Source organism: Phalangium opilio, unplaced genomic scaffold (genome assembly GCF_054372755.1).
Source record: "Phalangium opilio isolate 3A_F unplaced genomic scaffold, DU_Popi_V2 ptg000105l_1, whole genome shotgun sequence".
Classification (NCBI taxonomy): Eukaryota; Metazoa; Arthropoda; class Arachnida; order Opiliones; family Phalangiidae; genus Phalangium; species Phalangium opilio.
This window is the reverse complement of record NW_028324207.1, coordinates 10,853,483-10,867,958: the sequence shown is the minus strand read 5'-3', so window position 1 is coordinate 10,867,958 and position 14,476 is coordinate 10,853,483. Positions and strand designations below refer to the sequence as shown.

Sequence of the window (14,476 nt, the reverse complement as noted above, 5' to 3'; positions counted from 1 at the left end):
TAACGTCAGTTCTAATTTCGCCTGAAAGTTTTAGCGCGAGAACTAGAGTGGCTGTGTGTGTGTGCTCGTTAATATTAGTCTCTTTAAAGCGAAGGGATTGGGGGAAGGGAGGGGGAAGATTCCCGCGGCGATGATAACCTTTGACCTCTTTCTCTCATGCGTTAAAAATACTTTAATTACGAGGGCCACGTTACGTCGACAAAAATAAGGAAAACAATCTAGGCCCTAGATGACGCGCGTTTCTTCGTTGAAGTGCGCGTTGTGATGTGAGGCGAGGTTGGGAACTTGGGGCTAAATAAATTCCGAAAGTGTTTGTTAGGAGAAATGAAAACATTTTTGGAATATCCCTTATACTCAGGGTTCATACAAACCTGGAAAACAGGGAAAACCTGGAGAAATCAGCTGGGAAATAAATAGTAGACAAAAGCCTCAGGGAAATTTGCTTCAAATAGGGGCTGAGTAATTAATCAAAATTAATGTTCATAAACATACCCTCCATAGGATTAACATTACACTAAACTTTTAGGGCTTTTAACTCTGGTTCTACTAGTGCATGATCTTCGAAGTATGTTATAGTCCTATTTGCCCCCCTCAAACGATGCTAAAAACTTGGGATTTCGTCAAACAGGGGCCGAGTAATTAAGCAAAATGTTCGAAAACATACCCTCCATAGGATTAACATTACACTCAACGTCGGAGGCTCATAAGGTTCTACTAGAGATACGGGGATGTCCTTTGAATATGATATAGTCCTATTTATCCCCCATCCAACCATACTAAAAACTTGGGATTTAGACAAACAGGGGCCGAGTAACTAAGCAAACTGTTCGTGAACATCCCCTCCATAGGATTAACATTACACTCAACCTTGGAGGTTCATAACTCTGGTTCTACTAGAGATACGGGAATGTCCTTTGAGTATGTTATAGTCCTATTTGCCCCCATCCAACTATACTAAAAACTTGGGATTAAGACAAACAGGGGCCGAGTAATTGAGCAAAATGTTCGTGAACATCCCCTCCATAGGATTATCGTTACACTATACTTTGGAGGCTCAGAACTCTGGTTATATTCGAGATACGGGGATGTCCTTCGAGTATGTTATAGTCCTATTTACCCCCCCCCCGTCCTTCGTTAACATTTGCTCCATAGGATACTCCATATACGGGAAAAACCTGGAAATCTCAGGGAAATTGTTCTTCCAAATGTTGTATGAACCCTGTATACGTTTCGGACGGGTTTATTTTTGTGAGGAAATCTTCTACTCCTGTCCTTTGTACGTTCATTCTCTCTGTAACCGCACCCCACTACCGCACTGGGAAGTGTAACTTCTAAACGGGAACGGGGACAGGGACAGGGGGGGGCAAGGATGTCGGTTTTAATTCCTTTTATGCCATTTTTGATAAAAAGAAAAGAAAGAATTTAGGTAAAGGAGAGAAGTGACACAAATTTTCTCATTTATTTTAATTTAATATCATGTCCCTTTTCCATTCATTACACTCTTGTTCAGGCGAGCCAATGATCGTGTTGGTGTTTTAAAGAAGTGCCCATTGTGCAATTTCTCCCTTCATAATACCAGGAGTTCATAAATAAAAACCGCCGAAGTGAACTACACATAGTGTTTGTTATAACCATAGCACAAATTAAGGGGGAAATCGATTTTAAAGGAATAGCGACGTGATTTAAAAATGATCTCAAATCTAAAGAAAGCCTTACTTTTTTGAGAGTTTAAACTCTTCTGATTTCAAAAATATGCTTGAATAATATTTAATTATGAGGGAAAACACAGAAAAAACACTTTGAAAACTTGAAATTTGGGGGACCAAGGCAAATTTGCGGAGAAGATTTTTGGCGGGTTTTTCACCTTGCTACGTCATTCACGGCATCTCGCGGAAAAGCCAAGCGCGAGACTCCCGAGTTTACTAATGCGGCGCGCGCGCGAATCTGAATAAATTAGGCTTAACGCGGCGCGGCGACACTAACAGGCGCGTCACGTGAGCGACATCTAGAGTGAAAATTTCTCCTTACTACGTCATCAAACGAAAGAAAATCTCAACTAGGCCTTTTCCAAACACAAAACTTTGATTGCAATTTAACAAATTGCTACGAAACCAAATAAAAAAGTAAACATATCATAATAAACTAGATTTTTCAAGGATTTTTTTCGCATTTTAAGTTTGAGGATGACGAAAATTATGTCACTAACACTTTAAGTCGAAAATGTTACTTCTATGACATGTTGCCACTGTCCGGGCCAGTTATAATTTGAGTGTTTAAAACGAAACAGTTCTCGCTTAAATTTTAACTCGAACAATCGAACGGTTTTAAATTATTTTAAATGTTTTTAATTTATTTGTGGTGATTTTAATTTTATTACCGCGGAAAATAACACGTACAGTCTCATTGTGTGATGATTTTCTAGGCTGATTTTTGTGGGAAGAGCCAGACTAATCACTACGTATGACGAATTTGATGGGGCCAAGGGGTACTGGCACTCGGGCGCAAGGCTTGTTTGGGGGCGCATTCAGTTCCCCATCCAACATAACTAAAAACTTGGGGATAGAGTAAACAGGGGCCGAGTAATTAAGCACCCCCTCCATAGGAATAGCATTACACCCAACTGTGTATAGGCTCGTAACTCTGGTTCTACTAGAGATATGGAGATGCCCTAGTCAGGGCCGGATTGAAGGGGGGAGCGAGGGGGTACTGACCCCCGGGAGCAAGGCTTGTTTTGGGGCGCATTATTTAAACTATTCCCCCTTAGCAACATTTGCTGTTCCCTTTTTTCGAACTTAAGGGGGCGCACATTATCTCGGCCCCCGGGTGCAAAATTGCTTAATCCGGCCCTGTCTATCTCGCTACTCGGTGAACCCGACCCTGCGTTGCTACCAACGAATTAAATCGCGGTTAGAAAGACATCGGAATTATGACGCGTGACGGATTTTAATACTCGGTTTTCACTCGGCGTTTTTCGCATTATTTCGCGGAAAATGAAAAACGTTTCCCTTTTTTTGCGATTTTGCGTTGGGGGTTTTGTATCTATTTTTGTGCAAATTTTCCCGAGGCGTGTTTTTTTTCTGTAGGCAGAAACCAATCATAGAGGGTATGCTAGTCACGTGGTTAACACTGAGCGCGTGTTTCCTCGGGTGCCCTCGCGATTTTTTTTTATCTTTTTCGCATTTTCTGCGAATTTTTTTCCGCAAACAAATTCGCCCAGTGAAAACCGAGTGTAATAGAGCAGAAATTAACACTGGCAAATATTGAAATGTTCAAAAATATTTTATCTTAACGCGATGGAGCCTCCTTCAATCATTAGTCCAAACATCTTCGCTTGATTTTAATCTGGCGTAGTTTCGGGGGTACTATTGAAGGAAGCTATACGTTCTCTTCCCAGCATGCCCTACTAAGAAAACGGTGGGCGGGTGGGTGTTGAATTTCTTTTGAGTCGTTAATTTGTCAGGAACTTACTGTAATTAAGGAATTGAACAATTCTACTCGATCGAGCAACGAAAAGAGAGAATTCCGAATCCCGTTTTAAGAAAATTCCCTTTCATTTGGAAAATTTAATTATTCCCTTTCCTTTATCCGAATTATTTTTACCGATAATTCTTTTATTGGAATCGAAAACCACATCTACCCTAAACTTACCGAACCAATTAAGATTCCGAAAAGTAGCTCTTCCAATGTGCCAACCCCTTCGCTTTGGAACTGGTACGCTCTAAGATCCCATGTACAGCCAAGTTTTATTTATCAAGAAGTGATATCTAGTTTATTAGGGAGAAGGTATAAGATGCCTAAGTGTTAGCGCGCGCCGTAGTCCCTGCAGTCCCCCCTTTCAAAATACAAGGGGGGGGGACGTAAAAGGAGGACCCGGGCTATATCGCTACACTCTCCTCAGTCGGACAAATACAAGTAATTTTCGTACTCATTGGCGTCGCCACGCTGACGGGAGTTTTGAAGAACCAATGAGATGCTGCTGGTTGTAATTTAGAGGCGGGGGGGGGGGAGGATTAACTCCGTCCGGACAGGCTACGTTTGTTTGGACTGGAGATAAAGAACTGGAAATGTGGAGGCGAATTTATACCTTCTCCCTAGTAAACTAGATATCACTTCTTGGTTTTATACGGTTTGTTTATATATCGTGCAACAAAAATTAATTAAACTATCCCTTTGATGATACGTACTATCCGGCGCTACCAAAGTGACGATATATTTCGATATAAACAAACAGTGTACAAGTTGGGAAACCAGAATAAACCTCTCAGAGTCGAGGCGAGGACTATCAACCCAATTAAGAAGTTTTTCTTAAATAATTAAATTTATATTAATAATTTTAATCGGCAGTAATTTACCTTAATTTTAGTTAAGTCGTTTTAAGAAACTTTATTCCTAAAATTATTTTAAACGTAGCTATTGTTGACGTTTGACTTCTAGCGTATGCCTCTTTAACAATTTCTGGAAATTTAGGGTATATATGGCGATTGATTCATAGTAAATGATAAGAAAAGCCGCAATTGCGTGAAACATTGGTGGAAGCCCTGCCATTGGGAGGAGTCTAAACGTTTCTCGCAACCCTAGCCGATCGGCGCGTTCATCTTAAACCTAACGATGATAATGAAGTAGAGAAGCCAATGTTGCTTTCTGTGAACTGCAAGCGCGGTCCGGATATTGCCAACTGCGAACTCACACACAGACAGATACGTCCACTGTAATACCTCTCCGTGACGTCATCGTCACTCTGAGAGGTAAAAACTTGGCTGTATAATAGATCTAAGAACTTTAACCGGTGTAGCAGTTCCAAAGCGAAGCTTGCCATATCTTTTCGTGTTAATGTTTTTATTAAATCCTTAATTAATTTACATCAGTTAATCTCGAATCGTGTAAATGCGACATCTGTAATTCGTATTGTAGCTTTAGTTTATTATATAAAAACGTCTTGGTTTGGACCAAGGCCGAAAAAACAAACGATATGTGTGAGGTTTATCAATTGACTGAAGTTTCAGATATTGAAATTTTTTCTAGTTATTTTTATACACTCAATCCTTAATCAATATTTAATTCAATCAACTGATTTTACTGTTAATCGACCTAGTCCCTCTAAATTAATTGAAAAAATTACATATCTACGCTTTTTCAAGAACAATTACATTTTCCGAAAACATTTTATCATGAAATTAATTATTTTGAATGGAGTACGTGTTGAGGGTACAGTATTGAATATTTGAAATGTTCTACTGGATGTCTAAAAAGAGCAAGCGAACTTTGGCATAACTCGAATGGAAAATGTAAATATTTGATCGTGGATGCCAAACAAGGGTGTTGCGCGAATTTATACATTTAATTTCGTATATCGAAATGCTACATTTCTATTGTCGCCTCTTTGATGGTAAAGTTGCACTGGAACTTCCTTTTCCGTACTTAAGAATTTCTTGGTCATAACTCAGTCTATGGTAATATTGGCTGAGTGTGTTGCGACGGCTCAGATGACCCATACACTGAAACCACTGGTGATTATAAAATGCCATATATTGGGAAAATAGAGGAAGGGAGGGGGTGTCGGAGTTAAATGTGACCTTCTTGGCATAACTAGTAATGAATGATTTGTTTAACCATATTATTTCCGCGGGAAATGAATATAACAAGTCTGAGAAGTATTTCTGTTTATGTGATCTTTACCCTTTACCACACAGGATAAACTTTGTTGCTTTGTCTTAAGTAGACGACATTCACTCTAAACGACAGTCTTATCAACAACTTAAAACAGATTTAAACTTCTTTTGGTGCAAACTTGAAAATTTGTCAAGCCAGCAACAATTAAAACTATGTCGGTCAAGATGCTCACAAGTTAGTGAGTATCGACACGAAATCCCTTCAAAATAATTAATTTCATGATAAAATGTTTTCGGAAAATGTAATTGTTCTTGAAAAAGCGTAGATATGTAATTTTTTCAATTAATTTAGAGGGACTAGGTCGATTAACAGTAAAATCAGTTGATTGAATTAAATATTGATTAAGGATTGAGTGTATAAAAATAACTAGAAAAAATTTCAATATCTGAACTTCAGTCAATTGATAAACCTCACACATATCGTTTGTTTTTTCGGCCTTGGTCCAAACCAAGACGTTTTTATATAATATCTGTCGCTTCAGTCTTAATGTAATTAAATTTTGAGTAATTATGTTTTCTTTACCGCTTATTATTATGTCCAATTACGATGGTCAAAACATGTATCTAGCAGGGCCCAAACGTTGCACCTTCCGCGTGTTAGGCGGACGAGATTACCACTACACTACACATACCTGGTAATACTGAGATTCCTAACAGATCTAGCTTATTATTATGTCCAATCACGATGGTCAAAACATGTATCTACCAGGGCTCGAACCCGGGACCTTCCGCGTGTAAAGCGGACGTGATAACCACTACACAATGAATACTTGGTTATTCTGAGTTTTCGAAGAGATCTAGCTTATTATTGTGTCCAATAACGATAGTCAAGTCATGTATCTACCAGGGCTCGACCCTGGGACCTTCCGAGTGTAAAGCGGACGTGATAACCACTACACCATAGATACTTGGTTATTTTGAGTTTTCGAAGAGCTCTAGCATTATTATTATGTCCAATCACGATGGTCGAAACAAGTACTTCTGTAATTAACTAAAATTAACATACTTAGACTTAATTGTTTCTGATTAGACTAGCCGATCGCACACCCTGAATACTTAATTGTTAAATTAAGAGTATTCCGAAAAGTAACTTCGCTCTAGTTTTTCAGTTAGAGGTGGTTAAATATCACGAAAAACCCCATGTTAATCTCCATAGGAAAATTGGTAAAAGCATGTGAATTTTGATTTAACGTTACAAAAGAGTATCAAGTCATATCTACAAGGGCCTACCGGCCCTGTAGAATAATTGAACATAGCCATTTGAAGTTTTTTGTCTCGTATTTGTTTTTTAACGCGTGGATCCTTGGTCGGTCGGATATTTGCTCAATTATTTTTTTTTTTTTTTGGTTTTTGTCGGTACCGTTTTAACGATAAAATATAGTTTTTTCGATAAATGGATTTTTGTGCGCGCGAGTGGGAGCTTGTGGCCTTGTGGGTACGGGTAACGCCTCGGATATTATCGGCGCAAATTGTCAATAAAACCATGGACAAACACTATATACTATTTTGGAACAAGTCACGCAAATCAAGATTTTCGTAATAGCTACGTGTGGTTAAGGGCCGCTGAGGATCGGGAATGTTACGTGCTAGCACAGTGATGACGTATGAGAAGGAGAGTCAAAGATAGAAGTAAGGAGGTAACTATAACGGCAGGGGCCGATATCGCTCTCACGCGCACCTACTTCGGCGCACAGCCAGGGAGTCAGACGTCACGCTATAGGTTAGGAAGGTAATTAAAAAGGGTAAATACGAAAAGACTGTTAGAGGCTCACACCAGATGTCAGCGTGGGAGCTGTAGCTTGGGCTAATGTTAACTTACCGAGGCTCTGCAAGCATGGATTTAGTATAGAAACTTACGCTTCATGGATATATCACTAACCTTAAAACACGCACTACATTTATCCTCGTCTGAAATGGCGTGAACTGGTTTGTGACGTAGAATTCGAGGCATATTCAGAAGAGGAGGGAGGGAGGTGTGTGTGGCACGCTCGTTTGTGACGTAGAATTTGAATTTTTCTGATATGAATGTGGTTAAAATCGAATTGCCTTACCGAAGGTATACAGTGACATATCCATGAAGCGCAAGCTTCTATACTAAATCCATGCTGTAAGCACGCACGAGAATCACCTAAGCCTCGGCCGTAATACTGGCCGAAACGTAAACGAACTTCACAGATTTTTTCCCCCTCTCTCTATTGCTCCGATTGCGGATGTACTAGTTTGAAGCTGTTTGTGCATCTTTTATTACCAGTTACTGGCAACACTTAGTTTTTCGTGTACCCGGGGTCAACAGACACACAAACATAAAACAGTATAACGAAGCTAGGTGTGGTTATATAACCACCAACCACCACATCTAGCTAAAAGGCTTATTTCTCAAGTTACAGTGTCTTGAAAGACTTTCTCTTAAATCTCTCTCTTTTTCTCTTTTTCAGATAACGAAAGCGGCCGGGTTTTGTCACGTAAGTTACAACTTTTCTTATTGATTCCTAAATGAAAGAAATTGCGGTTGACCTAATTGGCCTTAACCGAGGGGCTGGCCACTCTCTGTATTCGGTGTACACGTTGTCCCTGATCCTAAAGTAATGGTTAGAATTAGCAGTGATATTACGCTCAATCAGTAATAGGTGTACATTGAACCCGAGAGTGAGTAGCCCCTCGTAATTAACTGCCTACTGGTAGACCTGTTTTATCGCGTACCAAGTTTTATTTTCCCATTCTTTTTTGGTGCTTTGCACTTTTAATATATATAATTGTGAAATACCGTCACTGTAGCTCTAGCTTCTAGAAACAATATACATATTTTTATAGTAAGGATGATTTTAATTATGAGGTTGTGACTTTAAAAGTGTCCATCTTGAAAAATTGTATTATGATAAGTCACTAAGATTATCTTTTAAAATTATTATTATTTATAATATTTGTTTAAACAGTTTAAAGTCCCAGAACTAAGTTGTTTAGCAACGGAATGTTTATAAATTGCAATATGTAACGGATTTATTGCTACTTTTATTTTTAGTTTTTATTCTTAAATACATTACAAATTTTACAATTGTTGATAATATACGTTCGTGTTTTAATTTCTCGTTATTAAGCGTGGCCCAGAATTATTTGTATAACCGAACGAAGTATCTTTATTCTTTCATATTAATGTTATTATGTAACGATATTTGGTTAGAGTAACCATAGAGGATATACAGTAGAGGAGACTGAGGAGTAGATAGTCGTTGTACTCCATTCTCAGAGCTACGTCCGGCACTCAGATTATTGGTAGACACGTGGTTACCTTGTCTAACCATCTCTCTCCACCTCCATAGAGGATATACAGTAAAGCGGACGACATTTTTGAACCAATTATGATTTCTTGTACAGAAAGTAATCACCCAATGGGAAAAATTGGAAATGAATAGTAAAAATTCGCCAAGATATTCCCTTATGTATTGGTAAAGGCCTACTCCTCTACTCTATATTCTCTATGGCGCAACTGCAAGCGAAGCATTTGATTTTTGCTTACTAAATTTGTTTTAAAAAAGTTTTGTTGATTTTTTTTCCAGTTTTCGATTACGGTGGATGGAGTTTACACGCAACGTGGTTCGACAGCCGGGACCTTTTCCTTGTTATCGAGCAGCGTTCTATTCGTCGGTGGCAGCGATAAAACCAGCTCCAATGTTGGAGCCAAAATAAGGCGCAACTTCGTCGGATGCCTTCGCAAAGTAAACTTCAAACACTTAATTACCTTTTTAAGAAGTATAGACGACACTTTTTCCCACGCTAGTGCATTGTTATGGTCACGCGACTTTGCCATAACAATGCCATATTATATAGCTTCCACAATATCACGAGTTAGAAGGGGGGCTAAAATAGCTTCAGTTATACAAAACAAGATGGTTTCGGCAGTGTTTACGCTTTTTGCGACAATTTTTTTCATTATCATTCAGAGGTAGGATTTAAACCAGTTAATCGAGGAACTATTTAGTTTGAAACTGTTAAGTGTATTTGGGAGGATTTGGTGGTCAAAACAATCAAAAGCTTTAGAGAGATCAAGGAAAATAATGCCTACGTATCTACTCAATCCAAGTACATCAATTATTTGTTCGTGTAAATCTACTGTACACAAAACCTGATTGCCTGAACTTGTTCAACAGACTGTTGTCGAGGGATAACTTAATAATTTGGCGGTGTACATATTATTCTTTGACTTAAACCAGGGATAGATTTAATTTTAAAAGTAGGAATGGAGAACAGGGTATATTAGGGGGCGCGTCAAAGTCCCGGACCCCCTTCCCTGGGACGGAGGGTGGGTGTATGAAAGAAGAGGCGGGAGGGTCATAGCGACAGAGGTGAAAAAGGAATTACGTCATTTTCGCCGTCCTTGTCAGCAACGTCATCAAAACGTAGTTTAAGCGAACCTCCTTGTCAGCAACGTCATCAAAACGTAGTTTAAGCGAACCAATAAGATACTTTAAACTTTTCGTTACGTGTTGGAGGGAGGGGCTCTATAGAGCTATTTCAGAGGGGGTAATGGCTACGTCACCAATGCTATTTGCCCATAGAGAAACCCTCACAAAATGGCCGCCCTCTACACTCAAAGGCAGGCCCAATTTTCGTAGCAGACGAAATTTTTCCCCCACTGAAATAGCTCTATACTGGGTGGTCTATGAGTCGGAATAACTGAAGTAAATACTAACCGTTCTCCATTCCTGCTTCTAAAATTACATCTATCCCTGGTTTAACATACTCATTGAAAAACCAAGGCTCTCAAACATTACAATGAGATACTTTGATAGGATCTTTTCATAGAACGCGAATGCCGAACTTCAGCAAAAACAGAACTTTCCATTTAAAGTTTGAAAGCCTTTGCTTTAGAAACTCCAAAGTGTATATTTTATTTTTATTTTAATCTTTTGCCGTTTTAAAAAGTGTAATAAGAGAAAAGCGTTATCAGCGTTTCAGTCAAGCGCGAACCTATTTAAAGCCTAATTATGCAAATTAGAATCCCTCGAGCGCCTAAATAGCATCACCCCCCACCCTTCTCCCTTTCCCCATTTTCCATCCATGGCCAACAGTGACAATGTACAGGCACCGAATGAACCAGTATTCCCATCCCCAAAAGTTGTATAACATCAATAAGTATGATAGTGCTTTCCATATGTGCGAAATGAAAGTGTGGTTCCCAATCATGTTAAAGCTTGGAGAAGTAGCTTGACTGGTGGCGCAAAGAGGGTGTGACATGCTCGGCAGCAGCATGAGTTAACCTTTATGGCTTAGTTTACTTGGGACTAAGATTGCAGCGCCATCTATGGCGTACCTCAGTTGTTAGCCACATCGTATGAATTAAAAAAAATTCGCTATTTTGTCCTTTAGATGCCACCTGAGATAATTTTCATTGACAACTAAATTATTTAAGAAGTTGGAACTTCAAGGGATACTATTTTGTATTTCTCTGAATTTAATACACACCTCCATTAACGCGTTTCATCACTAACTGTATTTGGGTTACTTATACAACTCTGAAAACATTTAGTTCTTGATGGGAGTTTATACCTATTGGCAAAAACCAGGGCCGGATTAAGCAATTTTGCACCCGGGGGCCGAGATAGTGTGCGCCCCCTTAAGTGAAAAAAAACGGAACAGCAAATGTCGCTAAGGGGGAATAGTTCAAATCAATGCGCCCTCAACAAGCCTTGCGCCCGGGGGCCCGTGCCCCCTCGCCCCCCCTTTAATCCGGCCCTGGCAAAAACGGATTAATGTACTAAGAACGTTCGCGGATCATAGCTTTAACCTCCGGTACCATCCTCGCATACTTTATTGAGAAACTTCGTGCGCTTATATTTTGGCTCCACCCACAAACTTTGTTTATAGCGACTTCTAGCGGTCAAAAATGTCGATCTTATCTCTATTTTCCTGGTTAAATAATTCGTTTGGAATTTGCGCCAGCGGTAGTAAAGCAAAGCGGACTACAATGCGATATAACTTAATTTCGATTTAGTGGAATCAAGTTTTGAAAATTAAGAGTATATTTAATTGATGTTTCTTTAAACAGTACTTTCTTTAAATATCTGGTTCTTCTCGCTTTGTACTAAAAATATAGAGAGCTTTCAGTTGGAGGAGGAGCTGAGTCTCGTGACATAATTTACGCTGCCATGTTGGTGGGTTTAAAGCAGGAATGAAGCTGACACCACCCAATATGGCTACCAGAACAGCGGTAAGACTTGGGAGGGTGTGACGTACTACTATCCCATCTGAAAGCTCTATTATTTTCTTGCCCTATACAGTATCCATCTTTAATGGCCAAAAGATAAGGGAATTAGGCCGATAGATGGCGAGCGTGAGTTTTGAAATTATAAGCCACTCCCATCAAAACATTCAAAGCGGTCGAGGGAAGGGTAGAGAATTAATTTGCGATGTTCAACGTTCTTTTTGCATTAATCAGTTTATACCTATTGGTTCTACATCACCCTAGAGGGATTGATTGCTTTTAAGCCAATTAACAACTAGTTTTTATTGGCAATTAAATTAACAAGTTTTGTTGACGGAGTTTTGATGTTGTACACACAAATTAGCACACCTTGTATAGTTAGTTGTCCCTTCAGTGAATATTTTGATTCTTCATTAAATGGGTCCCTCTACGGTGGTGGGGCACAGTCTCTAGCTCAGGGCCCTCGGGGCCCTTTTCTGTGTCATTTCCACGTAGTGTTGGAATATTTTTGTCCCGCGAGTTCACGTTATCTTGGAAGAGTACCTCTTATAAACTTTGACAAAAAAAGGGGAAAAAGCAAAATCGATTAAAAGTTTCTTCTTTTTTGGCAATTTTGTTGCAACGAGAGTCCATTACCATTTTAAACGTGTTAAAGATTCGCGCCTCGTCTCGTCTTTTTAAAAATCCTTATTTTTCTCGCAACAAGAAAACTTTCTTTATAAAATCGTCACATAAAATATAAAAATGTTGACTCTTTTAAATTTTTTAACTCTTGAATAAATAGAAACGTGTTTTTCAACGAGATTTCAACGTAGCTAAAATAATAATAACCATAAGCGAATAATACTCTTTAAGTATCCATCGTTTAGTCTTTCGTGGAACGTCTGGTTTTGAGATTGTTTTTCCATGGTGGCGCCTCGAAGGCACGAGCGTCCTAAGAGAGAGACTTGACTTTCTTGATTGGAATTTTTAGTTTAGGATCTCTCTATTTATCGTGGGGTTTTTCTACCGCTAGCTCCAACCTGTGATTTTAATCCGGGTCACGTGGTACTTTTAAATTCCGTTGGCTACTGAAACTTTTACGTGTTTCGAAAGAAGGGGCCAAGGACTAACAAGTTTTATTATATTATGGCTTTATATGCGGACGATTATATTATGGCTTTATATGCGGACGAAAATTACTGCACGAAAACCTCTCCGGCAATCGAAGAGAGGTTTTTATCACCTCTTCTGTGTCATACCAAGAATACACTAAAGAGAAGGCTTTCACGGCGTTTGTGTCTAGTAAAATTTAATACCAGGTTGGGGTGAGACGGATTATAGGCAGCATGGGGGAGACACTAGTCGTTCATAGATCTCATTCAGAAATATAAACTTAATGGTAGCTTGTCAATTTATGCAATAACTTTTTATTTTGGGATATTCATATTAGTTTAAAACAGTTGGTTTAAATGACCGTTTCTTAATAGTTTAAAGTTGGTCAAGTTTTCGAAAGTTCTCGGACAATCAAGACCTAAATTTAGGCTGATTAAATGTAGACAATTAACATAACGATTAAAACCTTCACAGTTGCATTTCTCTTAATTTGCATGAATGGTTTGCTCAGTTGAGTGCAATTCCACTCCCGCGGAAATTAAACCTCATTGGAAAAAGTGTCAAAAGTGTTTTCTCTAGACTGTAATTAAAAGCAATATCATTAACTTGCTTTGTTGTGGTTTTTTGTCGGTTGCAGGTTGAGTTTGCCGCGGACAGTTTGCGTTTCGGCGTGATCGAAATGGCTCGTACGGGGAATAAGCTCATCAAAGCGAACGGCAACGTCAAGTTCATGTGCCAGGAAGTCGAAGCCGCCGATCCTGTCACCTTCACCACCAGAGAATCTTTTCTGGTAAGACACAACACACCCAACAACCCAATTCCTATTAAGGTGGAATTCACAAAGGTCGGACGCAAAGCAATTTAGTACAGAAGAAGGCGGGGCCTCTTGCGCAAAAGTCCTGCCTTTGCCTGTACTAAATTGCGTTGCTTCTGACGTTTATGAATAGGTGATTTCGCAGTCGGGCTGGTCACGTGCAACGTTTTTTTCGAGACGACACTCAAAGTCCTACTACCGTTAAGAAAATAGGTTGTGATTGTTATGTGTCGTCTGCTACAATTAGACAGGCTATGCTACAAGTTTAAGGCTAAGAAACGTATTTACCTTCCCGACCGTGGAGAGCACAGGGAACAAGCCGTGAATAGGCTCATAAAGTAGCCATAATCCATAGTACCAAAAATGAACGTTTGTACTACTTTCTATAAACCGATGACGTCAAGAAGCTGCTCTTCCCTGATTGGTTAGTTTCTGTAGTCGGTTGAGAAAGGCAGGGAATTGTTTATGAAGTGTACTTTTTGTTTTTATATCTATATACTTTTGCTAGTATGACTTTTAAGACCATTTCAAAATTCCGTAACATTTCAGGAGCCATTTTCAAAATCCCTGTGTCTGTCAACCCTACTCATTTAAAAATAGCTCTACACATTTCATTAAGTAGTTAATAGAGTTTTATAGCCTACACTAAATTTTTAGACAGCTTGAAGATTTTTATAATAAAAATAATATTAAAAAAAT

General features: G+C 39.1%; 1 protein-coding gene across 2 annotated transcripts in view; it reads left to right on the top strand.

The window, feature by feature from the left end:
• LOC149629951 (neurexin 1-like) overlaps positions 1-14,476 on the top strand; it is a 232,369-nt gene that overhangs the window by 178,610 nt on the left and 39,283 nt on the right. For both annotated transcript variants that reach the window (XM_089851637.1, XM_089851636.1), the window contains exons 4-6: positions 8,105-8,131; positions 9,224-9,382; positions 13,601-13,753. In XM_089851637.1, coding sequence (XP_089707763.1) covers positions 8,105-8,131; positions 9,224-9,382; positions 13,601-13,753 — 339 coding nt within the window. The remainder of the gene's footprint in view (positions 1-8,104; positions 8,132-9,223; positions 9,383-13,600; positions 13,754-14,476) is intronic.